General features: G+C 40.8%; 2 protein-coding genes across 9 annotated transcripts in view; one reads left to right on the top strand and one right to left on the bottom strand.

Annotated features, from left to right (window-relative positions):
• The first annotated feature begins 5 nt into the window (after window positions 1-5).
• Window positions 6-1914, top strand: CEBPD (CCAAT enhancer binding protein delta). Its single transcript, XM_026102987.2, has one exon. It carries the CDS (start codon window positions 430-432, stop codon window positions 1429-1431), a length of 1002 nt encoding a protein of 333 aa, XP_025958772.2. The 5' UTR covers window positions 6-429; the 3' UTR covers window positions 1432-1914.
• Window positions 1915-3266: 1352 nt separating this feature from the next.
• SPIDR (scaffold protein involved in DNA repair) overlaps window positions 3267-26600 on the bottom strand; it is a 211514-nt gene continuing 188180 nt past the window's right edge. For 7 of the 8 annotated variants that reach the window (XM_026102983.2, XM_026102980.2, XM_026102982.2 and 4 more), the window contains 9 exons: window positions 21569-21656; window positions 19124-19267; window positions 18967-19026; window positions 15246-15444; window positions 13939-14091; window positions 8788-8881; window positions 7191-7305; window positions 6639-6692; window positions 3267-3935 (listed from right to left, as the gene is read on the bottom strand). In XM_026102983.2, the coding sequence (XP_025958768.2) occupies window positions 3807-3935; window positions 6639-6692; window positions 7191-7305; window positions 8788-8881; window positions 13939-14091; window positions 15246-15444; window positions 18967-19026; window positions 19124-19267; window positions 21569-21656 (1036 nt within the window). In that variant the 3' untranslated portion in view covers window positions 3267-3806. The remainder of the gene's footprint in view (window positions 3936-6638; window positions 6693-7190; window positions 7306-8787; window positions 8882-13938; window positions 14092-15245; window positions 15445-18966; window positions 19027-19123; window positions 19268-21568; window positions 21657-26600) is intronic. The other variant, XM_064507566.1, reaches the window with a different exon arrangement.

The raw sequence follows: 26600 nt of genomic DNA on the forward strand, positions 1-26600 counted from the left end.
CGGGGCGCCCGCCGGCAGCGCCCTAGGTCCCTGCCCGGCGGCGCACCCCGCCCGCGCCCGCCCCCGGCCGGGGTGCCAGCAACACCCGCTCCCGTCACTGGGGCAGGAGGCGGGGCCGGCGCCGTATAAGAAGGGGCCGAGCGGGCGGCTCACTCCCAGGTCCAGAGACGCGCTGCCCCGTCCCGCCTCCCGCTCCGCGCCCCGGCGTCGCCCGCGCCCGCAGCGGAGACAGCGCCGCGCCGTCCCCGGGGGCCCAGCCGAGCCGTGCCGCCGGCGGGGAGAGCGGCAAAAGCAGCAGCGGCGGCGGCGGCTCCTCCCACCTGCCCGGCGCGGAGGCTGGAGCCGCGAGCGGCGGCGCGGAGCAGCGGCTGGTGCCCGCGGCCGGGAGCCCCCTCGCCGCGCCCCCGCGGCGCCGCTGCCCGCTCGCCCATGAGCGCCGCGGCGCTGTACAGCCTGGACTCGCCGGCATGCTATAAGAGCTGGTGCCTGGAGCCCGCCAACTTCTACGACGCCAAGGTTGGCAGCGGTGGCGGGCTGAGCCCCGCCTGCAAGCCGGTCGCCGCCGGCCGCGCCGGCTGCAGCATGAGCGCCGAGGAGCCGGCGGGCGGCCTGGGCGGCGGCGGCAGCAACCTGGCCGAGCTGAGCGCCGCCGCGCCCGCCATGTACGAGGACGAGAGCGCCATCGACTTCAGCTCCTACATTGACTCCATGTCGGCCGTGCCCAACCTGGAGCTGTGCAACGACGAGCTCTTCGCCGACCTCTTCAACAGCAACCACAAGCCTGAGCGGGGCGGGGACTACGGCGACTACCTGCCGCCGGGCGGCGGCGCCGGCCGCGACCCCGCCAAGGACCTCGGCGCTGCCATGACCACCCTGCTGGGCGCCGAGCCCCGCACCGCCTCCTCCTCCTCCTCCTCTTCCTCCTCCTCCTCCTCCTCCTCCCGTGGCGCCCTGAAGCAGGAGCCGGACTGGAGCGACAGCGACCTCTCGTCCTCGCTGCTGCCCTCGCAGATCGCCACCTGCGCCCAGACCATCATGAACCTGAGCGGGCAGCCCACGCCGCCCACCTCCCCCGAGCCGCCGGGCAGCAGCTCGCCCTCCAGCTGCAGCGCCCGCTCGCCGCCGCCCGCCGCCGCGCCGCCGCCCCCCGGCGGCAAGGAGCGCGGCGGCAAGAAGTGCGTGGACAGGTTTAGCCCCGAGTACCGGCAGCGCCGGGAGCGCAACAACATCGCCGTGCGCAAGAGCCGCGACAAGGCGAAGCGGCGCAACCAGGAGATGCAGCAGAAGCTGCTGGAGCTGTCGGCCGAGAACGAGAAGCTGCACAAGAAGATCGAGCAGCTCACCCGGGACTTAACCAGCCTCCGGCACTTCTTCAAGCAGCTGCCCAGCGCCTCCTTCCTGCAGCCCGCCTCGGGCACCGACTGCCGGTAACCGGGGGGGAGCGGGACGCGAGAGACGGACTGCATGACACGGTGACAAATACCTCAGAGGGCCGCGCCGGGCCGCCCGCGTCGGGCCGCGGCAGCGCAGCGCAGGGCAGCGCAGGGCGCGCGGGGGGGCGAAGCCACCGGACCGCGCCAGCCCGCCGGGGCGCAGCACCCTCCCCAGCGCCGTGGCGAGAGGGGCGATGCCCGCGTCTTTCACCACGAAACTTGCAACAGCAGCAACAACGGGAAAAGAAAAAAGCTAAATATCTGTTGTCGTTTTTTTCTCCCCTTAAATTATTTTTGTAATGGTAGTTTTTTTGTCTCTTTTCTACATCTTACTCATACTGATGCAGCTATGGTACATTTGTTAAAATGATTCAGAAACCCATGTATTTTAGACAGTAGGATGAAAAAGACTGAGCATGCTCGACCTTTTATATCAATTTTTACAGCATTTCTAAAAATAAAAAAAAGCATTTTAAATCGATTGCGCTCTCCGTTTGCTGTATGTGTCGGACGCAGAGGGTCGGCGCGCCGCGGCACGGCGCTTCCCGCAGATCCCGCGGCAGTGGCCAAGCCCGTAAGGCCCCCGGGGGGGGGGGGGAAGGGGAAGGTGGCTGCCTGGGGCGTACGCACTACCTTGTTTTTCTGAAGCAAAGCAAGGGCGACGCGATAGCGGGAATAACTCGGGAGTCTCGCACGTGAGAGCTATAAAGCCCCCAGCGCTGAGGCAGGTGCCGCTGCCGAGACGAGCCGCCCCGGCCGCGGCGCTCCCGGGAACGGCGCCACGAGCACGGGCGGACACAGAAACAACGATCCGAAACTCCAGCCGGGAAAAACCTCGCCGTGGTTTCCACGCCGGAAAAATGCAGAGCCGCACGCACGCTACTGTGCCCGGGGAAGCTTCAGGTAGATGTTGTCTCACGCTAAGTTCCTGTACGCGCGCGTTTCGGTCCTTTGCACACGAGTGGGCAGGCTGGACGCTTTCGCTGATCACTTCCAGTGAAAGCGAGGAACGTAAAACGCAGACCCACGAGCCAGTGAACATATTAAGTCAGATTAGGCAACACGTTTGGATTTCCACAGCGCACTCACAAAGGGGACAGCATATGTGGGACACGGGCAGAAACATGGGCCCGACGCTACAAGCATCTCCAACACCTAGTGCTTTTCCAGAGAGAAATCCCACTGACTGCAGTGAATCTGGCCTGGAAGGGAGCAGTGTGGTATGCCAGACGCAGGAATAGGCTGACTGAGCTTTCTTGCTTAGAGCAAGACAGGTCAGGAAACTAAAAAAATTGGAGGGGATGGGGGGAGGAGATGAAAAAGCATGGTTACTCCTTTGATAGTTGTGAAGTTGTCAGCTGTAGTCACAGGAACAATTACTGTGGCAACAATGTCACTGTTCTGCTGTTGGATAATCCATACCCAGGGCTACACAAAACAAGCTACCTCATTCTCTGACCTGTTACAATGTTGTTAAATATTGCACTCTGTATCATAAAAAGGGGCAAAAAAATCCAGCCTTTGACTAAATAAACTCTCATATTAACTCTTCATTGATTCTGAAACAATTAACATATTGGAAGATTTTGATTTATCTGATTATATGGTTATAACCTTGATCTGTAATCCACGTCTCTATACTGTCAGGGTGAGGATAGTTACGTGGCCTACAAACCAGTTTATTCTTTACACATAATTGCGACTGTGTAATAAAACACCTGCTTTGTGGGAAGCTATAGATAACATGGTACTTCTATGTTTAGATACCAATTGGCTATAAAACATTAACTTTATATACCTTTGACACTTTAAAACATAAGCTTTGTTCAAATCTGTGTTTATAATATTTATTGCAAGGTGATAACAAATACTCCAATTTAGCCAGCACATAACAATGTTTTGCAGCAGGCAGTATTTCTGGAAACTTGATAAAATTGTCAGCTTAACAGATAGATGTCTATACAAAATATTGTATAGACTGTCACTGTCTATAGCAAAATATTTATTTCAAAAATATCAGTAAAATATTTTCCATTGATGTATAATAAATACAGCATTACAAAAACACTCTCTGAAATTGTTACAACCATTCAAAATTCCAGAACAAGCTGTTTTACATTCATAAACAATAAACATACCAAAGAACTGTGTTGCTAACTTCTGAATTCATCAGAAAAAGAAGAGTTCAGAAAATTGAAGAGATACTGTTTTTATAGACTTTTCAGTGTTGCCAATAATGTGCTTTATAAATCACAGTTTTCATAAACTATCTTAATACTTATCATGCTTGCACTGCACATTATCTATGGCAATAGTTAACAAATAACCACAATACAAAGTCCATAGATATTATAATAGCTGACAGTGTTTAGTTCAGTTTCTTACTGCTTCCAGAAGAACAATTTCCTCCAGTCCAACACAGTCAGGGTGGCTGGTTACAGAGTGGACATAGCAGTTCAGAAACCCCACCTCCTTTCCCAGCACGCTCTTCACCTCATAACTCTGTAGTGATAAAAGCATGTTGATTAAAACAAACAGTCCTGTACATTCTGTTCTAAGCAGCATATAACTCAAAAGATACAGGGTGTAAGGTCCTCTTCCAAGAGACTTTAAAAAAAAAATCCTCAAAAAGAAAATTGCATTAGAACTGCCGGAAAAAAACCCATACTTGACTAGTAAATAAATTAGATTTTCAATTAGATCTCACTCCTGTTTAAAGTGGTGCTTCCTTACCAGGCTCTTAAAAACAAATTGGTTAAAAAAGCTACTGTAATTCTGAACTCTATTTAGCTGACACATTACCATTATAAAGCAAAATGTGCTTCCTTTACAAAGTTTTCTTACACTCACAGGTTTTACATGTGGTAGGAATGTATATACACACACATATATATCCATGCTGAATATCATTTAACCATAGCCATTACTTTGGCTAACAGTTATATGAAAGGAAAAAATAGGTCACAATGAATTTAACTCCCCCAGCCCTTTTTAACTCTGTGTGCTTTTTATGCTCTGTCAGGTATCACTTACGATCATTTGCACCTACATAGTTCCTTCTGCCTAATGATCTGCTTGGCAGTTTTCCAGCAGGAGTCTGTGGCCTATGTGTAAAGACTGGACTGTGTGCAGAGAACAGGGACAGGCGGGTTGGATGCTCTCCTTGAGATGACAGGGCATGCCAACGGCGGGGGGCAGCAGTGCTGATTGCTGAAACCCTACTTGAGAGGGTATCTCAGATCAGAGTTGTACATGCATTTCTTTCATCAGTGGGCCGTGCCCAGGACCGCCCTCCAACCATTCCCACCTCTTTATCCATGCTGGAGGTTTGGCTGCACAGATACCTGATAGCCAAATCAAGTGCCTGATTCGAGATATAAACAACCCCCCCCGCCCCTTTTTTTTTTTTCCTTTCCAGATTATTTTTACCCAAGACCAGTTCTACAATCCAATTCACAGTGCAGCTGCACAAACTCTGTTGGTATAAGCGAAGGGTTGCCACAATGTAGGAACAAGTGGCCAGGGGCAGTAGCTAACACCAACCTCACCGCCAAAAGCAGTGCCTACCAAACTACACCCTGGAAAACTTAGCAGCATCAGCAAAAAATACCACCCAAAGTGGTAATTCTTGTGAATAATCTTTGTTGTGATGTGCTTTCTTTTTAAAATGCAGCAGTTGGGAGATGAAAATGCTTAAGAAGAAAAAGTCATCCTGCATTTCAAATAGGAAAAAAGTATGTTTCTAAGGTGCCAGTCTGCTAGATATTGATATTACAAAAACTGAAACATGAAAAAGAGGTTGTTTGAATTCTAATAACTAGAAAAAGAAAGATATTTTGTCAGTCTTTAACAAAAACAGACTGTAAAACTTAGCCAGGTTTAACAGCTATTAAAAGAGCATATATATTTTTGATATTTCTCATATTTCATTTAACTGAAGAGATATGTGCCCTCCAGTATACAAAAAATAATTCACAGTTTCAGAGGAACCTTCTACTTTAAATATTATCAATAAATCACAGTAAAACCACGCAGCATATAACTGCAAACTACTGAAAAATTGCACAATACAGGGAAAGCAAAATGACCCCAACATGTGCCACCTAACTGAAGATATTTAACTGGGATGAGCTTAAGTAAGAAGATGAGCTGGCCTTTGCTTCCTTCTATGTGCAATGAAGAGAGAGGGAGGGAGAGATCTCCAGCTCCTACTTGGACTAAATCCCTCTCTGAAGGTGCCGCTCCTTCTCCACTGACCATATGGCAGCCAATGACAGCCACGCACCCACCTGAAATGCCTCACTTACCCGCGATAAATCTGGGTCACTGTGCTAAATGTCAGGGTTCTTCTGATATCTCAGATTAAAGGAATAACTACTTGACGACTACGTAAACTGTACTTTAACCCATGAATTCCTGTGGCTTATGCTTATCTTACTTACACAGATCCCAATTAAAAAACATTATCTTGCATGCATTTTGCAAATTTCTCTACTACTAGTACCTGTAAGTAATTTATGTCCTATTAGAAAACAGTGGTGGTTTATAGGGTTTAGAAAAGTAGTCTGGGAAGCTGAGTTTCTGGGACTACATCTTCGTGGTCTTTCGGATCAGACAGAAAACGGTAGGCCAGAAAACAGCACAGCCCAGCATAGCCCCTGCCGCAGCTCTGCAGGGCCACATGACTACCTGCAGATAGCTCTGCAGGACCCCGTGTCAGCTAAGGCTGTCTGCACACCCCACCTGCCCCGTCCCTCTTTTCAAATGGAGCGTGTCAAGCTGATGCCAGTGATGCGGCGGTAGGGCATCGGCGACGGAAGGCACGATGACCTGTGCTGGGAGCCACACCAACTCAGTGCTCTGGCACTTGCTTCAAACCCAACCAATCCCAGCTGGGCACGAGAAAAAAATACCATTTTTCCTAGTGAAATCTCCTATCACTCCTAGTGGAGCACTGGAACAAGCTTCCTGGAAAGGCAGTAAAATCTCCATCTTTAGAGGTTTTCAAGATTCTGCCAGGCCAAAGCACAGCTGACCTGATCTCGTGGTGGCAATAGCCAAGTTGAGCAGTAGGTTGGACTAGATGGCCTCCAATAGTCCCTTCCATTTCTACGATTCTAGTATCTTCCCGCTTGATTCCCAATATCTCTAGTATCCTGTCTCTGTGTAGTTTAAATTTCCTTTGTCAACTTTAATTATACTTACCCCATCCTCAGTGGGGGAGGACATCAGTAGAGAAGAGATTGTCTGTTGTAACAACTGCAATAAAAAAATTAACAAGAATTTATGTATGCAGAAACATTCTCTTCACAGGTTAAAACAGTCATGTTAAACAACACTAATCATGTTAACATACAACGGTTTTGTTTCTCTGATCAAGAAAGCGGAATAGAGATGACACAAAAAAGTGTTCAGAATGGGAGTCTAAAAATTCACATTCCTTTTAAGCTGTGGACACTGAAGTTCCCTAAGGGGTCATCCCAGCAAAGTCCTTCAGCGGGACTTGATGCATTCAACATTTTGGAAGCCCGAGGGTGAACTCGATGACTGTACTACTTGAATAAAGACTGCAGAATTGGACTGTTAGGGCAATGAAGCCCAAGTCTAATATCAGATTAAATTATGGGATTCTCTTTTAAATCTTTTAATTTTTCTTCTAACAGTGCTGTTTATAAAAGTGCAGGTTAGAGTACTTACATGTCTACACATATCTAGCCTCATTATATTCAATACACCCAAACTCATTTTGTACCTTACCTTTACTTTTATTGTACTTTGAGATCGAGATGGACAACTCAGAAAGACTTCCAGTTGCATTTTCAAAACTGGTGAAGTTACAACTTCAGAGCACTGGTTGCAATACAGCAATCCGCTGCAGCATGCAAACAATGATGGGAAAACATATGGAAAAATTATCAATCCTAAACTCAACACACAAACAACTAACATCTAGTCTACTCTGTAAAATGCTTTGCTGGTAGACCTATAGTAGAAAAGTCCATGGTGAAGATTCAGTTGATAATAGCAAATAGAGTTACGTTGGTAAAGCTAAGTAACTTTCTTGGAGGACATAAATTCTTCTAGCAAAAGGAATCTTTCTTGCATGAGTTTTGTCAGACATGGGGGAGGCTGCTGTTCACAACTACCTCACCTAAGCAGATATGAATCTTATAACCTTCTAACAGTTATGGAAAAAAAACCCCAACACTGTAGTATAGCTTTGGCCTAAATAACATATTGATGTAGGCCCTCATTCAGCAAACACTCAACGTTTTCAGCACACACTTAAGCCATATGCATGAAATTAAGCACAGCAGTAAGTGCTTGTTAGAACCGAGAAATTGAATGAATGATGTTGATGCTAAGCTGTTCTCCAAATAGAGCAAGAGAGTCCTTCAGAATATAGAAAAAAAAAATGAACTCAACTACTATGTATTCACGCATACACTCTTATTTTTTTTGCGTGCCAGTGTAATACAGGACAACCTTACTCAGCTTTTCAGCTTTTTCCCCCCTCAAGAGGTTGTACGTAACAAAGCAAACACAGTAAAGCTTTTCTTATTCAGGAAAATAGTATCTACTTCAAAGTGATTAAAAATCACCCTACTTCTCCTTAAACTTTTTGTAAGCTTTTCCAGTAAAAAGAACCCCCTTTCCTGCTTTTTACACTCTGCTTGCCCTCTTACTACAAGGTTTTTATCCCATCAGGTATCTCAGACTATTCAAGAGCAAGCTGGCTAAGCAGCTAAGGGGACACCTCCCACGAACATGCCCAAGTGACGTGGGCTTGGCATTTCAGGTGATAACAGGTTCTGTAAGATCAGTATTCACATTTGTGACATTAATATTGACAGAATTATTCTACATTATTTTTAGAAAGGTGAAAAATTCAATAGGTATGAATGCATTTCTTCTGCATTTATGTAAATTATAGCAAGAATCACAGATCGATTTAAAAAAGGAGGTGAATTAGTGGTATACATGGTAACAATGTAGGACAGAAAACCACAAGAAACTACTGTTCCAGGAGCTTAAAATCAGACCATTGAGTTATGTGGCATGTTTATTAAAACTAATATTGTAATGCAGTGGGATATGAAATCTTTAATAATTCAGGATTGGCTTGCAAAAAATTACTGCAAATTCAAGCCATTTCATATCTACTTGTATCTTTCTTAATAAATTAATCTAACCTTGCTCGTATTATCAGTTCATCAGCAATAAAAATACTATGTCTCAGTGCTAGGAAGGAACAAAGTGCAGCCTGTGCCTGCAGGAATGATTGCATCACCTACTGCTGTTATGGCTACATCTGCAAAACACCTGGAATACTAAGGAGCATACTGACTCTTACCTGTCCTGGGGACAAAGCTCCAATTTTCCATTGCCACATCTGTCACATGTAGGCCAGGAGAAAGCAGTGCTCTCATTAACCCCAATAACAGTGCCTAAAAAAAAGAAAAAAAAAAGATATTCCTAAAAAAATGCTAAATCTAAGTTAGCAAACTCCTGGCTTCACAGCAGGCTTGATCTTTTCTGACTCTCATCCTAAGAATAAGACCCTTCCTTCCATGGTGCCAGAGCAAGAATTAACTTTTCCAGCAATCTCACTCTCTTTCTCCTTGCACCCTCCAAAAAGGAACGTCAGTGTGGCAGAATGCACCAACAGTCTACAGATAGCAGAAGATATCTGAAAATCAATCTCCCAAACAGGTTCAGTAGTTCTGGTTTGGGTGTTTTTTGCTTTGGTGGGGATTTTTTCATACTGGACCTCTGGTGTTTCCTTGACAAGAAATACTTGCCAAAGTCATCAGGTCAGATAGCTTGATATCAGTATTTAGGAAACATAAGACAATTAGGAGACACATGTCTTCTCAGAAACAGTGATGCCAGTTAAATTCCATTAACAATGGAGTTATTCTTCATTTATACTGATTTAAGAGAGATTAGATCTGGCCCACAGATTTAAGTGTGTGCCTAAGAAGGGAACACCAAACATACTTTGGACTAATATAAAGGGCCTTGCTAGTTTTGGCAAGAAAAATATATCCAGAGTTTTATGAGAAGCCAATAAAAATTGTATAATATTTTATGGTAATGATACGCTGAAGTAATTAACATTATTTACAGAGAAAACACAAGCATTTTGAACTGTATGAGGTGGATCACCTGGAAGAACAAAACTGCAATAGAATAAACCTCCAGTCTGGTACAACAGCAGTACAGGGAGCAAGAATCTCAGAGTTTTACAATACGTTCAATAAAATAAAGCCTTGGAGCCTAGGGATCATTTACACTCACTGTAAAACAGGGTGCTAATCCCTTACTTTCCTTACTTTCCAGTCCCCTGAGACAAGGACTGGCAGAAAGGAGGGAGAAACATATCAGCAACAAAACCTTAATTTTCTTTGGGAATTCAAACGCCATCAAGTCTGAAGATCGGGAAAGCTATTTCTCAGATAGAACTTTTATGACCTAATTTCTACGCATACAACAAAAGAACACAGCTTGCCTTGACAGAATAAGCAATTCTGGGTATTTTGGAGGGAACCTTTGGAATGTTACAGCAGTAATTTTTCTTCAGCTTTTGTGATAAACTAGGAGTTTCTATCAGCTACTACGATGTAGGACACTTCCTGCCACAGCACAGGCATGTTTCCTCTGCTCATGAAAAACTACCAAAACTACCAAATCAGCTTGCCGAATAGGTTTCTTTTTTTCACAGCAATTTCACTTTTTCATTTTAGCTTAACTTTTTTAGACAGATCTGTTTCTTCCCTCTAAGCCTTTTCAGTCGTCATCTCCCCAGTTTTGTACTACGCTGCAGCTCCAGGATGCAAGGGCACGAGCAACACAAATGCATTGGAAGAAAATTAATCAGGATCATACTGACTAGATAGTGTGCAGTGCAAAAGTGTAAAGTCTCCTCGTGGAACCACGGAAGATCACTGAGGTCTGAACAAATGCAACTCAAAGCAGCAACAGATCAAATAATCTAGTGACAGCCATTTGCATCCTGCATGCAAAGAGATTTCTCGAGTTTAAACTGCTCAACTCCTGCACGCCTTTGTCAAGACTTTAGATTTTCCTTGACGTTCAGGGACCTTTCAGATATTCTCCTGAGATCCTTCTTTTAAATGGAAACATACAGCCATAAGCTGATTTTCACATCTACTCTGCATTTTCCTGTGTTGTGGTCAACATCTTCAAGAGACTGATAATAGCTCAATCAAGACAATATCTGGAAAAACAGATCTCTGGTGAGGAACACAAAGGACAGCTGAAGATTAAAAGTAACACTCTGGTTGAAGGTTCGAAAAATGAAAAGCTACATTAATTTTTTTTCCAATTACTTACCCTGATTAATGAATAGAAAGGGAAGAAGTTCAGTCAAAAACTGAGATTGAGGCAAGACAATTTTGTTCAGGACAACTGAAAAAAAAACCTGAGTAAGGGCTGAAATACGAAAATACCCAATATGAAAATTCAATCACTAGATGTAAGTCGTATACCAGGAAAATACCATTAATCAAGTAATATGCCCACACCGCATATGTGGCATGAACTACCTAGAATTTGCTCATAAGAACATTTAAGAGGAAAAGTAGTTCTGTGCAGCATGAATTGACAAAATTTAAGTCATCCTGACCACGGCTATACAGGAAAAAGAGGTCAGAAATTACTTTGCAAAGCACAATGGTAAGAAAATAAATCTCTGTTGATCCTTAGCTCACAGCTGAGAGCGACAGACCCCTCTTTAAAAGAAGAGTAAACTTGCCAGTGTTAAGCAACCGCAGGTTTTCAGTCATCTGCTGAAGAGCAACATACTGTCCATCTTAGAGCTGATATGATCGAGCCTCTCTGAAACAAAGATTTCTGACCAACTCAATGAATCTGTTTGGATTACAACATTGTCCTTTTGAGGGGGAGGAAGAATCCGACCAAGTATTACTGGAAGACTTCACTGGCAGAACACTATAAAAATAATTAAAAACAAGTTGCAGCAAAATATATTCCAATTAAATATAAGCAAAAAATTCTTCCCAGTGAGAGAGGCTGAGCCCTGGAACAGCTTGCCCAGAGAGACTGTGGGATCATCATCCTTGGAGACATTCAAAATGTGACTGGACCAAGGCCCTGAACATCCTGATGCAACTCTGTAGTTGGCCCAGCTTTGAGCAGGAGTTTGGACTAGATGAACTGTAGAAGTTCCCTACAAACAGAGTTATTCTATGATTCTATTTATACACCTGATAAACTCTTTCCTAAACTTCCCTTCCAAATAATGACTCGTCTGCCTAAACCTGGCAGGCAGTATGGTCTGTGCCACCCCCCTCCCCCAAACTTGGCACTCGTGGAGGTGCTGATGCTGTGATTAATTGCTGTATCCTTGGATGGGGAGTTGAATGACCACCTACATTTTTCACTGACTAAAAAGACGTTTTTCCAGTGAAGCCTCACTAAGAAGGTACACTGCCAAATCCCTGAGCGTCGGGAGGAGGAGCAATGACAGGAAAAGAACGGGCAGAAGCAATACTTCAGGAGGAGGGAGAGCCTCCGCAGCACCTTGGGGCGTTGGGTGAGAGGAGGCCTACGTAGAGCGCATGTAGGTGACCAGAAGCACAGGAAGTGAAAGGAGGGCGCAAAGAAACAGAACAAACATTGGAACAAAGTACATGCTGTTTCTCACTGAAAGCCCGACTAACAACTCTGTGAGGTTTTCTAGAAGAGATGGAGACGGTGAGGGAATTTCACAGAAGATAATTTTTCCTGCATGAATTACTCCACTGGATACACATGTTCCCACCAATAAAGTAGGGTTAATGCTGTTAACTTCGCTTCTTCATTTGAAAGATGTAAACACTAACGAACCAAATTACAAAAGAGCCAATATCTATCATAAATCCTATTAAACAATTTCAGTTACAATAGCAAACACACGCACAAAAAAGAAAGTGAAGGTTTTCTGTATGTAGAACTAGCATAGGTATAAAAGAAAGTATTTTATATTCTACATCAATACAAAAGTATGGGAACATACTGGTAACAGCTACCCTAGACAAATTTCAGATTAAGCTGGACAAACACAAGATTGTAGGATTAAGGCTGTCATTCTTCCATATGTAATGAAGAGCAAGGAAAGCCTGACACCTCTAAGGTATGTAAAGGAAATGCTTGTTTACACAGAGAATCACAAAGGTATATTTTCTTTGCCTTACAGGAAAAAGAAAGGACAAAGAAATATTTTGCTTTATTCTACCATATACACTGTCATCTGGACAAAAGAAGAAAGGCACTTCTTATGCTTGGTAAAGTAAGAGCAGGGAAGTGATAACTGTTAGCATAACTACTAGAGAGGTTGAAAAAAAAAAGCCAAAAAGTATTTCATAACTGGTGATAAAAATGTCTTTCAAGAAACCCGCAATACTGATGTGAGATGTGCACAATGACCAAGGCTTAGAGTGAATTGCCTGTAGTTGTGTTTATTTTTCATTATGCAATTTTAGAGTTTAAGATTTGTCAGTACAATGTGCTCATATATTAATCATAGAGACACTGCTAACTGTTGGCTCTACCAAAACAGGAGGTATTTTTAGTAATGGTTCTGAGTGTTTTTAAACTGTTTTTTCAGTATTTTGCTTTAGAGCTGAAAGGATTCATTACTACACTTTGGAACCATTATTTGCTATTATTTTATAGATCATTTCAAATGTTTAAGTGAATATTTGAAGGTGTAAATGTGAATCGGCATCAAGAATTTTCTACAGGGATTACTGTAATCTTAAGAGTTAAATTAAGAAAGCAAATTGTCTTTAAAAGCCCTGATTTACTGGGCTTTTAAGAATTTTTCTTTATAGACACTCCACAACCGAGAAGCTTAAGAGGCTGACTGGACAAAGCGTTACAACATACACCGTAAGAAATGTTTCTGCATGACTAGGAAACGTTAGAAATTACATTGTAAGAAATGGTTCTTCATGGTAAGCAGTAGGACTGAGGTATTAAGATAGAGCAGTGATCCAAAGTGGTAAGCAAGTATTGGCCAAGCTGTGCTAGATGTCTATGGTGAAACGTTAAATTGCCCTATTTCAGGAAAGCTTCAGGGAAAGCAGAAGCTAATCCCTACCATTCAGAATCTGGCTAACCTATATGTCTGCCTCAAAAATGCTGGTATACCTTAGTGTTGCCAATATCAACAAGGCTGGTGTGAACAGAAGGCTCCTGAAAGAAGACGGCATAGGAAGGAATATAAAACAGATTGTACATCAAACATTTACTCTGGGGTATCAGGGAGCGGGAGCAGCAGCCAAGCAGAGCTTGACCAGCAAAAGACAAACAGAACTCACAAAGAGGTATAAAAACTGAAATATCCTAATGGCCTACAGCAGTACCATGCTTTTGTATCCCTGTACACCGTTTGTGCAAGAAATCAATATGAGGACCTGAAAGATTAAAGCGAACATGCAGAATTAAGCTCATTCATTTCAGAAAAGGCCATACAAACCTCTTACAGTACAGATGGAATTGGCCTGTGTTGCAGAATCCAGCTCGTCGAGTTTGACAGGGCCAGTCAGCTCACTGAGGTCAGCACCGGCAGCCGAGCACAAAAGAGGCTTTTGTAATAAGAGAACAGTACGTTCAACACAAATAATCCTACCTGCCAACAAAGACATTTCAATTCAGTACAGTAACAAGGAAAAAGGTGACCATGTTAATTGTCATGGCCAATAAAGACAATGATCCCTGCCAGTTACTAAATAGATGGATGGACTCCATCAGGTTTTCTCCACGACAAAATATTTTGCTTTCAGCGATACACGCATCACGCTCTTGTTACACTTCTTGACTCCTGGGGAAAAAGATGTCAAGGAAAATTCTAACATGGCAAAAGAGAACTGGGCTCCATTGATAGTGGACTGCAACAGACTCCCTGGAAACATGCAGTTACTGCCTCTTCCTCAGGAATCAGTCCGAACACCTCTTCAGGTGCTCCTACTTTATTTCAAATAATATAAAGAGAAGGTGCACGCAGTATTTTCTTCTCCAAAGCAGAGATTTTTCTGCACAGTTTGCATGAAATGAGTACAACCTTAGCTAGTACAGGAAAATGGGCAGGTCAGCAGATGCGGTAACAGGACACCCAGCCAGTTACACAGGTTGGTGCTTCCAATCCACTTCCATTTGGAAGTGACTGAAGGCCACTGACTTCAGATGTGAACTACACATGGATGCAACAAATAAAATCATAGGTGAGCCTGATAAAAGTGCAACTACAGAATGACTGGAGAAGCAAACTGTCTTCTTGATGATCTGTACAGCGGTAAAAGGCTCACTGCTATGATGGTGTAGGACAGCTTCTAAAAGTTGTGTGTCTAGGGAAACATAGCTATAAAGTCTCTTGGTTCACCATCTTACTCTTTTTAGAGGTAGTAAGTTCAATAAAACAAGTTTCTTCAAGAATGAAAGCAAGTTTTCTAATATCTTTGAGTCTTCTATCAGCTATCAAATTTGACTGACACTGGTCATTAAATTCAAGTCATCAGGGAAGACAGACAGAAGTATCAGTGGACGTACAGTAAGATCACTTAATTTCTCACTTACTTTGGAGATCAAGCCAAAACCAGAAAACAGAAAACAAAGACTTACAGAAAACCTGTAGTTACACCCCTTTCAAATTTCCCATCCCAAACTTGCCATGTTTCATCCTCACCTGAGAATGAAAGTCTCTGCAGGTCACTTACTGCAGTGGCAGAGATTAGGATGTTATTTCAGTTTGATTCCAGCTGCTTCAAAACCACAAATAAAGCTTACCATTTCCCCACAGCACGTCCCTGAAGAAGATGAGGTGCGAGGCAACAGCGAGGGCTTCTATTACCTCCGTACTGAGAACACATGACGCAGCAACTGACACAGCAACAACTTTGGGAACTACGTGAACCATGTTTTGCAATGTGAAGTCAGTCACAAACAGCCAAATCTCCCTTTGATTTATAGGAACACTGTGTTTTGTCTATGATTTCCAAAAAAAAAAAAAAAAAAATTGGAATACAGTCATTACTTTTTAGAGAATGAAAGGCTACAATAACATTCTTAAAGCAACTAATAAAACTGACATAATCTACTACATTTAGGGTTTGTACAGAAAAATGAATCAAAGCTTTATTGGAATTTCTTTCTTTTTTTTCCTAATGCAGATATAGACTAACATCTTCTACCTTAAATCAACTTCCTGAGGTTGACCTACTGGGATCTTGCCTTTACCTTAAACAATTATCATATCTTAATACTTAATATAACTTGCTTTGAGTGTACTTGGGATCTGAAAATAGATTTTATAAAAAGTTAATTGTCCGTTTTTGTGAACAAAGACTTGAATGATTTTTGCCTTAAAAAAGAAAGGCTAGGACTACTACTACTTTTACTTCTATGTAAGCAAATTTTCCATGTATTGTTTTCTGATTCTCATGAGCACCATTCCTTGGCTAATAGCTACTGTAAGTTACAAAGCCAGAAATTTTCCATTCTGTTGAACAAACACATCTCTAAATTTTTGAATGATACCCAGAAATAAGAAAATAGATGACTCGTAAGAAACACAGGAATCCACCGTGACAACGAAAGTTTCCAGCCTGTTTAAGACAGGCATAAACATATTCTGGTATGGTTAAAAAAAGGTGTATCAGAACAAATAATGTCACAACCAACATAGCTATATTTTATGTCAGGCTTCATATCTGAAAACAATTATCAGTACTAAATCAGTAGTGTTTAAAATTTTTTTTACATTAGGATGAGAACAAGACAGAGTAGACAAACACTATATACATATCAATGCTTTTTCCAGAGTCTCTAACAAAATCAGATGGGTTACAATTTGACCATCTATGCTTTTCTTCTTTTTTTTTTTAAATAAAACTTTTATAATCTGTGTATGTGTGTGTGTGTGCGCGTGCCTGTGTGAGTTCTCCCATGTTTCAGAAAAGCTACCTTTAATAACAAAACATAGTTCACATTTACCAGTCCAAGCAACTTGTAATTTTTGAAGATTCTAATATTTTAAAATACTTAACTGAAATTAAATTACTTTCTTATTTAAACATTTTTAATTATTAATTAGTCTGTCAAATAAAAGTTCATACTTCAAATATTTACATGATATTTAAATACTACAGTGATTGGTAAGACACATATCACATAAATATTTTATTTCCAAATTTGCGTTTCTCAATCACAATGCAACGCAATGAGAACCCCGACTTTTTCTCTGCAATTGAATTCAAACCTTGAAAACGTCAGCCATCCTAAATTAGCTTTTTGTTCATGCTAACAGCTCTTAGAATAAATGCAGTAATTGGAAATAATGACTCGTAAAATTCATAGCTCAGCTATTATGGTTATCCCTTAATACAGTATATGCTGCCTATCGCATTTACATTGCTTCTTTCTATAGTAGCTACATGCATTTAGAGTGCCTCCTCTACACAGATAGCATTAAAGCAGCTTCAAAGACAGGATTTCTAATACTGTCCCATGAGAATTACTAACACATTAAAGGCTGGCCTTCAGAAGAATTATGCAAAAAGTAAATAATAACAACAGCAAAATCACAAGTTAGCATAAAATCATCATCTTGCTATGTGTGACAATTTGTTCTGAACAGAGAGGACACAACAGACAAATAGCAGCAGGATTGAGTTATAAGGAAGGACAGCTCCTCAGCCACAGATGGAATATATTTCCTCATATTCCTTCTGCACTGCAGTACAGATTCTGAGTAATAATAAAAGCTTATTTCCATTCCTCCTTTACACAAATGAAGCATCTCAGAATACTGCAGCTACATTGAACAAATACTGTTCTTAAAGTACATTTCAATTAACTCATGTAGCAGATTATTTAATACCAAGTCTGCAAAATAAGTCCCTTCTTCACATATTCTAGCATGACAATTTTGCATGGGAAGGATGAATCTTCCTGGCAGTAAACAAGTTGCTGTTTGTGACATTCTTCTGGAAGGATTAGGCAACTGATATGCTACCAGCAGGTACACACACTTACGTTCGCAAAGCAGTTATGCAAAAGTTAAATACCTTCTACTGCTTTTTCAATATTACTTTCAAAAAATTTATGAGCTCAATATTGTTTGCTTATGCAAATTTAGTGCTTACAGTTCTGTAAGCGAATAGCCATTAAATAAAACAGCTAATAAACCTTCCAACAGCAAGAAGAAATTGTAGACTTTTTTCTTCTATTAGACAAGCTCTCATTCTTCAAAAACATATCTATTCCTGCGCACTTCATCTTTTCTCTAATTTAGTGATAAAGTGCATCTACGCAACAATACTGATGGTGCACAGCATCCCAGATGCAGATGGTTTTGGTTTCATGCCTGAAACCAAAAATGTCTGGCTAAGCTATCACTACCTAAGCTCTGTAATCATTTTTTTTTAATAAAACAGTTTTCTTGGAAATAGGACAAGTCCACACATACATATGCCCACCTTTCTGTTAGCACCCTAAAGATCACATCCAACTGGCCGTAATTTCAAATGGTGCAAACGCCCCCCTGTCACTTACCATGGAGAAAACACTGCCAAGCAAGAAAAGATACTCCCGATCACAGCAGTTACAAGTACTCCATGCCCAAAAAATCAAATTGTAAAGCATTGGCTGTTGAAGTGAGAGGACAAGACCTAAATTAAATTTAGGTCTCACAGTGGTGGGAAGCATCTCCAGCTATTCTGCCAGCCATTCTGGAATTTCTTTGTCTTTGGTTCATATACTTTGATTCACACTTTGTTTCTTGTGGAGCTGATGGACAATTACAAATTATCCTCCACCAGAACTCAGTGCTGGCTGTACTAGGATCCAGTTGCCAGGAAAAAATAAATAAATCGGGAACAAAAAATTCCTTTAGCTACTGAGGGAGTTAGCAACATTTTGAAAGAAAATTGTAGCGTCATTCAGAAACAAATAAATAAAACATAATTATAAGCTTTCCAACATAATATGGATGACAGATGTATTTACCTAAGAGTTCCTCCTTTCTACTAACTGGACCACAAAGGCCAAATTTGCCTGAGGGGCTACTCTTGAAGTAAACAAAAATGGTCCACTTGCATGCAAAGAGCAAAACTGTATTTTTATATAACCATCGTCTGTTAAATTCTGTTCCCAGACACTCAACTGGCTGGGAACTTTTCAGTATGTATCTAAGTATTTAGCTCCACTGCAAGTCTCAACTAACTCCCTGGAAGCTCCTTACGAAGATCCAGGGTGAAATACTGCCTCTGATTAGATAACAATTAATTGAGAAATAATTCATCTTCTAGACTAAATGAGACTGAGACTGAAAATGCAATTCATTGTACCCTTTCGCAGGCATATTAGACCTGTTGATAATTCTGCTCACACAGCTCTCAAAGATAATCCAGAAAAAATTTGTTTTTCCTCTAAACAAGACAAAGCTGGCTTCTTCACACATACATGATATTGAGTTTAAATATATTTCATTGCTAAATGAAAAGATTACCTGCAGCCTTAGATATAGCACTCGTGCCCAAAAGCTACAGCGTACATTACAACTGTCGATCTGAAAATAATTGTGCAAAAACAGGGAATGAGACAAATGTGACATTAGAAATTTAATGTTACAAAGTATTTGTTATCTGACTTCTAAAGCTGATTACCTGAAGAATTTCCTTTAGACCACGAACAGCTGGTGGCTGGTACAAATTACAAATCTGTTCTTCCTCATCTACTTTCACTTGTATTTCACCAGACTGAACAGTAAGAATATAACAGAAGCTGGGAGGAGGAAGATCAGTTGTCATCTATTAAAAAGTAAGGAGAAGAAATGGGACTTCAAAAAAGACACTTTAATTTGGTCAGTCAGCGTTTATAATGATAGTTAAAAAAAAACCCCACAGTTTACATTTTAAGAGTGCTAGAAAAACAAAATTATATGGTTAAATAACAACAACTCTGAAGTAGAAGTTGATTTAATAAAACAACATTCACAAGTTAAAAGTGAAATCAGTTTGTGTGCATCATTTTTTCCAGAATTTGACATTGATCCTCATCACAAAAACATCTCATGATTCGGCACACTTGGCAAACAGTGTGACTATTTCAAGGTGGCTGTTGTTTTTACGTTTTTATAACATGGTAGGCGTGCCCTGATTTTTTTTTAATATCCATAACTTCACTGAAATTTGGGGACTTTTGCATGCGGGTGGCTTTTTGTGATAGTAAACAGCTGAAGAACTTTAAAGCTGCCAAATTAAATCCAGGCCAGCACAAGGAGATAATGAAGAACTGAGGAACTCAGAACTACAAAATTTTTTCTCTTTGTGCTATGCCAGACAGATTTTTCTTTCCTCCTTAAAAAGTGTTGTGACGTAACAACTTTATCAATCTCCATTTAACGAGATCCCAAACTCGAACGGCTTCTCAGGAAGGAAAGACAATACAACAAAATAATTTTTACTGTGTATTTGTAGGGATGTTTTCTCTTAATAAACCATTTCATTAACTGAAGGAAGTATGAATCTGTTAAAAACAGCTGCCCACCCACTGAAAAAATTCTGCATAAGGAAAAAAAGGCAAAAAGACATCAAACCAAGTTCTGTTTGCCTCTGACTGTATTAAATAAGATAAATGAATGTACATATGGCTCAAGAGAAGTCAGTTCCACAGATCTCTCCCAACATTATCAGTGTGTTGGTAATATTATTTATGTTTCTATGTATAAAACTCTATCTGCTTGCATAAAATACTTGATCCTGTCTGTATCGAGAAAAATTTATCACAACTAAAAAATCCATTCTTCTAAAAACTTGCAGCAGTAGACTGTAAGTCTTGATCTTCTTTGGCATGAATTAGTATTTCAAACCCATGGCAGAACTGTAAATTGCATGATTATAGAAATTTTCCCCCATTTTTAGATTGCTAGTAAAATAGAGAAAATGAAGAACGCATGAAAGTCATAACAATGCTAAACAACACTTAAGAGCTTTGCACCATCCATAAATGCTCTCGTTCTGTTGTCTACAATGTTTTTACACATAAAACAATCCGTTCTTCTGAGAACTCTGAAATATGAAGGGGAATCAAGGAGAAAACCGCAGTTCCACTCGGTTTCAGTCTTGGTTTTATGGCCACGGTCTGAACTTTTTATTCTTCAACATAAACCCCTGTACAATGTAAATAACACTGTGCATTGTAGAGAAAAAATTCTCATACTTAAGAAATTACAAGTAATATCCATCTTTAGTTTCCTCCTTTCTCCTTCCTTTTTCTTCTTTTTTAAATCTTGCATCTTGACTGACTCCTAGGCTCTAACAAATGTTTAATACCACAAACTTCTTCCCCGAAGAACAGCTACATAAAACAGCAGGGCAGCACAAGCACTTGGTTAGTAAGAAGCTTCTCAAAAGATCTCATATTACCAAAATGCCACTTGATATGGCAAAACTCCTTTTCCAATACAAAAGCTAATTAAAGGGAAATTAAAGATGCAATTCTAGATCTGCAAAAGTGTAGTAACTGCTTTAAATCCATTTTAATACATCACATTAGAAGTCTTCACACACATACACACAAAATCACAGAAAAATTTAATACTTTTTGAGCAAATTAAGATTACTTTTGTGTTCCTCCTTTGACTGTCTACATGTGGTACAAGTATCAGTCAGAATCATTCTAACGAGAAAGAGACCTGATTCCAGCAGTCAGTCCGCCCTCACAAAAGTGAAACTTCAGAAAAGTACTTTTGAATCTAAGGCTGAAAAGTGTTTCAAAAGAGCTAGGTAATATCACAGTACACAGATTTCTTAGCTGGCTCCACACTATCTAACAGCTCTTTTCCGCGATGAGGAGAGGAGAGGAATAATTTGTATGGATGTTCTACCATTCTGCCTCTGGAGGATTAATGATGGGGTGACCACATCATTTTGGAAACAAGGCCCTGATCCAGAGGGCTTCAGGTTAGACTAGGATGAAGCCAGAACCAGTAAAACAAAACTCAGTAGCTAAAGAGACTGGGAGAATCTGAGATTCCCAAAATAAACATAATTACAGTAAAAATAGTAATTGTGAGTGAAGAAATACATTTCCACAATAACATAACTTACCATTTCAGAGTCTTGACTTTGTCCAGGAACTTTTACAGGCACTACTGGAGGCCACAAACTGTCTATCAGACTAAAAAGTCCTAATGTCCTTCAACAAGAACAATAAAATCAGATTTAAAATATTATCCAATATTATATGCCATATTAAAAAGAGCAATTTAATTATTTAAATATTAATTTAAAAAACTAATATAATTCAAACCATTGCATGATTATGAAAACAATTTTATATCACATTTGTTTTCTAGAAGCTGGTTTTGATTTGGTCTAATTAAAACTCCATCGTTTCTGCTGCAGGGTGGAGAGCAAGGGAAGGGATACATCACATTCAGTGACAAGCAAGTCATATTTAATTCTTTGCCACAAACAGCCTGCAGCATGATAAAATTCAGAAAAACTGGGGTAAATGCTAGCTTGCAAGGATACCGATACCAATACAACTTCTTTTAAGAAATAGCTTTGTGACACAGCATTTTTACTGGTAGATTAAACAAAATGTTTTGCCTCTATCATTTTTGTTTCTTGCTTTCTCTAACAGCTGATCATAACTGCTTTCAGGAAAGTCTGTGATGATCAGCCGTGAACATCTAGTAGAAAAACTGGCAAGATTTTGTTATCTTAAATGCACTCAGGCCTTGGAGAACAAATGTACAGAGATCCATCTCCTTTCTGCATCCCCAGTAATTTAGCTATAATTATTTATTTATTTATTTCTGCAAGTTTCCCACTTTTCCTTCAGAAACAAACATGAAATTAACAGCCCAGCACATTAAGTTAAACTGGCACAGACTCTCCAGCTTTAGCATCCAAAGCTGGAGTCTGCAGGAGCTCAGCAGCTACTTGGCCACCTGATACGTCACCCAGGCAAAGGCAGCAACATCTGAGAGAGAGGCCAAGAAGAGTTGAGGGAAGGGAAATAACTACAGACAACCAACTTGAAAAGGCATGCACTCTGGAGTTAAAGCGCTTAGTTATTTTGTCCTAGTTCTCTGGGAATGTTCTATATAGTCGAACCACAGAGATCCAGATTTTAACCCCACACTGCCTTCCAGAACAAGTAATCTGTCCCTCAAATTAAGAAAGCCACTACTCCTGAAACAGCTCTAGAAATGAAGTCAAACACTTGCTAAAGGTGTTACTTGCTCCTGAACAAAACTGCCGGAAAGGCATACTCAGTGTACAGCCCTGAAGCACCTTGCAACATGCTGCTTCTCTTCACGGAGTCAAGGAAGTTCTTCCTTAAAGTTCTGCTTAAAGTTCACTTCTGCTTAAGCTTACTAACGCTTATTTATTTTCGCATTTCTCTAGTTTTTCTCCTGATCCTTAAGTATTTATATTTGGGTATCTATATGACAGTGAACTTTGGTGTTTCTTCATAAAGCATCATATATCATCTGTAACAATGTCAGTAATGCAGCCTGGTGAACCAACAACCAGAAGTTTTATGAATGTGTATCTCAGACTGGATTTTGTGGAATGAAGCTTTTGGTTCAAGATTCAGGTGGTGACCTGGCAGATTAAAAAGATGACTTTGCCATCTGCAGTTGTGCTCCCCAGACTAATGAACCAACCAGAAACGCAAATGTGCTGCCCTTCTACAGAAATGAACTTCTTGACTTCTATGGCATCATCACTGAGTCCGCAAAAGGAAAAGGCTGAGTTCAGGGGCTGAGAGTTTTGTTTTGTTGTTTTTAATGTTTAGGTCATTGCAACATCCAAAAGCAACACTTCTTAGGTATTAAAGAGACTTTACAGCAAATTGATCACTTCTCAATTCCTTGATCAGGGTGACATTTTCTGTCTTGTGTCGTACGGATTGATTTCCTCTCCACAGTCACATGAGGACCATTACTCAGTGGAACTAGCTGGTTCTGTTAATTTATTTGAATGAAAATGGAGAGTTACAAAACAGAGAATAGCTTTCTGTACAACCAAGGCAGCTGCAGGAGTGGTTTTCTTCACAGGACGTTGGCCATAAAGGCAATGGCAGAATACAGAGATTAACTTGCCACAAAGTGTGTGTGTGTGTGTGTGTGGGTGTGGGTGTACAGAGATCAAATATACATCAACTTATAGCAAATAAGCTATGTTGCTGTAGTTTGGCTATAACCACATCTCTGCACAGACCTTATATTGATCCCCGACTGAAATCTGTATTTTGAAGCTTGCACAAGAGACGTGAAGTTTTCCCTTATTCTGTAGCTCTCTTCCAGCTTGCAACCACATATCAGCATATTCGGGACATCTGGCAGATTGCCTTCAGTTACTTGTGTCCTTTTGGAGAAGGTGATCTATTGCTTGAACTAGGAGCCCTTAATTATTAGTGAATTACTGTATTTGTTCACAAGAAGGCAGGGGAACAGAGTGTACAGAGGCCATCTCCTGAACATCTAGGACTCATCCCTTCCTTTGATACCGGTCAGGCAAACGACAGGGATATTTAACATCTGTAGGATTTGCAAGTTTCCAAATCTCAGCATGCTGGGACTCCCCTCTGCTAAAATGGCAGCTCTGTTCTGGAGCCATCGTTTACGTGCCCAGCAACCTACCAGCCGGTGGCCCTGAGAAGCCAGCTCCTGTCTCGCTCCACCCATGGGTATGCCTCTGAGAAAATCAATGCTCCCCTTACATTTATGGATTTTGACTCACTGGGGAGGGCGGGCAACCACACTGGAGAAATGGCAACGCATTGTGTCCTCCTCTGTAGAAAGTAATTATCCTCACAGAAAGAATAAAATTCATTCTCTTTATTGGCCATGCAACACTCAAATCCCACTTCAATCTGACTTGAACAATGGGTGTATTTTATCCAATATGTGTATCCTTCCTCAGCTATAGAGTCTGGACAAGAGATGAACAGCTGGCTCTGTGCTACACTGAAGGGACTTGGTTAGCCCCAACGTGCACAAAGGGCCTTTCTCACTTCAGAGGGCAAAATAAAAACTTAACAATTTCGCTCTGTGAGTGTAAATTACTAGTCACTCTATTAAAAAAAAAAATTTAAATGACAAAAATTTTAACGACAAAAGAAGGACAGAGCTCTAAAAATACGAAAAGTACAGTAAGAAGTGAGAAGAAACAGACTCAAGGATAAAACAGAACATGTAAAGTATTCTGAATCATATTTTTTCTACTTAAGAGACAAGGAATCTATTCTAATATTCTGCAACTTCGCTTAAAAAAAAAAAAAAAAGACTGAATCCTTACCAGGAGAAGGCCAGAAATCATCTATCAGATTCTAAATGACAGAGTTAATCCCATAACTTTCCATAACGAATAGAAATCTATGTTTGGTAAAAATCCTTTTGTTACATACTAAATACACAGATATCCGGCGTTTACCCACCAAACAGAAAGACCACCAGTAGCAATGTAATGGAAAGCTACACAAAAGTATGGACTTATGACACAGTCCTCTGCATACAGGTACTCTTCTCTCCCATAAACACACATCTTCAAGCTTCGCCTATATGTAATGTTGCAATTATATATATATGGTTTTTCTATACATATACACAGGCATATGTATATATACTTAATATATAAAATAATTACTCTTAGCATCCAACGTGCTTTAACAACATTCACTTCAACTTTAATTTGACTTGTTGAATTATGGTACATCTCTTCTGTATATCCATAAATGCAAACTGTCTGCTGTGAACTCACACAGCAAGCAGAGAATATGAAATGTTTCATACTGTTAAACAGGCTGAATGTATAGTTGAGAGAATGCAAAATACACCTTCAGCACTGGCACAGTTCTACTCTGACATAATTAACAGATAATCCTAAACCACTCAAAAGAAAAATTACTAGAAGATAATGACCGATACTAATAACAACACAGCATTTACTTTCCCCTCCCTACAGTTCTAGCCACAGAAGACGCTGCTGCCCAGTGCAGAGGTTGCTCTCCTTTACTCACCTAACCACCTCCCTTCCCAGTTTCTCAGCTGAGCAGGAGAAAGAAGTCACCTTCTGCTTCTAACCTCCTTGGCTTGTTTTGCCCTTCACTGCAAAGTCAAAGGGCATGCATTCGCGTGTGCTCATGCACACACACGTCTGCTCTATGACTTCTGATAAAACATACACTTAAAGAAAAAAGCCATTATAATGATATTTAGTTACCCTGTAAAAAGATAAACCAGTATCTACAGCTTCAGTACATTGCTCTGTCCCTGTGGAAATTTCACTCTTTTCATACTATAAACTATACTGCAAATATCAAACAACTTCAAACTTTGATTTTTAAAATCTGTATTTCACTAGCTTTCTGTTTTGGTTACTTGAATTATACTAAGGTGTTATAATGGAAAATAATCTCATCGGACAGCTTATTTCATAATTTACTGAGGAGATTTTGTTTCTCTCACCAACATGAAGTTTTATCTACAGTTCCAGTCCAACAACATTATATGTGACATGCCTGAACAAACTTTTTCACATTAGAGCTATACTGCTATGATTTTTGATCAAAACACACAGTTTGGGGGATTTTTCACTTTTAATAATTACAAAACAGGTTCAGGGGAAAATGACTACACAGAGAACGTACCAGAAATATCAAAGAAAGAAAAACAAGGAAAACAAATGCACATAACTAAGAAAAGAAAAAAAGGCCAAGTCAGGCCTATAGAAGGGGATGGGAAGTAAGACTCCAGGGTTCTCCTCCAACATCTTCCACAGTTCATTGGGGACTCAAGACTTAGCAGTTTCCTCCTCTCCTCTTCTCCCAGTTTTAGTCTAAACTCAAACAGTTTTATTTTGGCACTAACAGAGGCTCAAATTGCCTCAATTTGCAGGCTCACATATTAAGAACGCAAAAATAAAGCAACTCCTAGCCCTCCATGAAACATCTCTTTGATCACCACTGAAAAGAAATTCAGTACCACTCACCAAGACTGCATGAGTCTGAACTCATGGCAAGCAATCCAGATCTAAAGCTGATACTGTAGGCTAGCTGTCCCTCTAACTTACCTAATAAGATCCTTCAGTACACAAGCTATGCAACACCATATTTTCTCAGACT

This window comes from Dromaius novaehollandiae, chromosome 2, assembly GCF_036370855.1.
Source record: "Dromaius novaehollandiae isolate bDroNov1 chromosome 2, bDroNov1.hap1, whole genome shotgun sequence".
NCBI lineage: Eukaryota > Metazoa > Chordata > Aves > Casuariiformes > Dromaiidae > Dromaius > Dromaius novaehollandiae.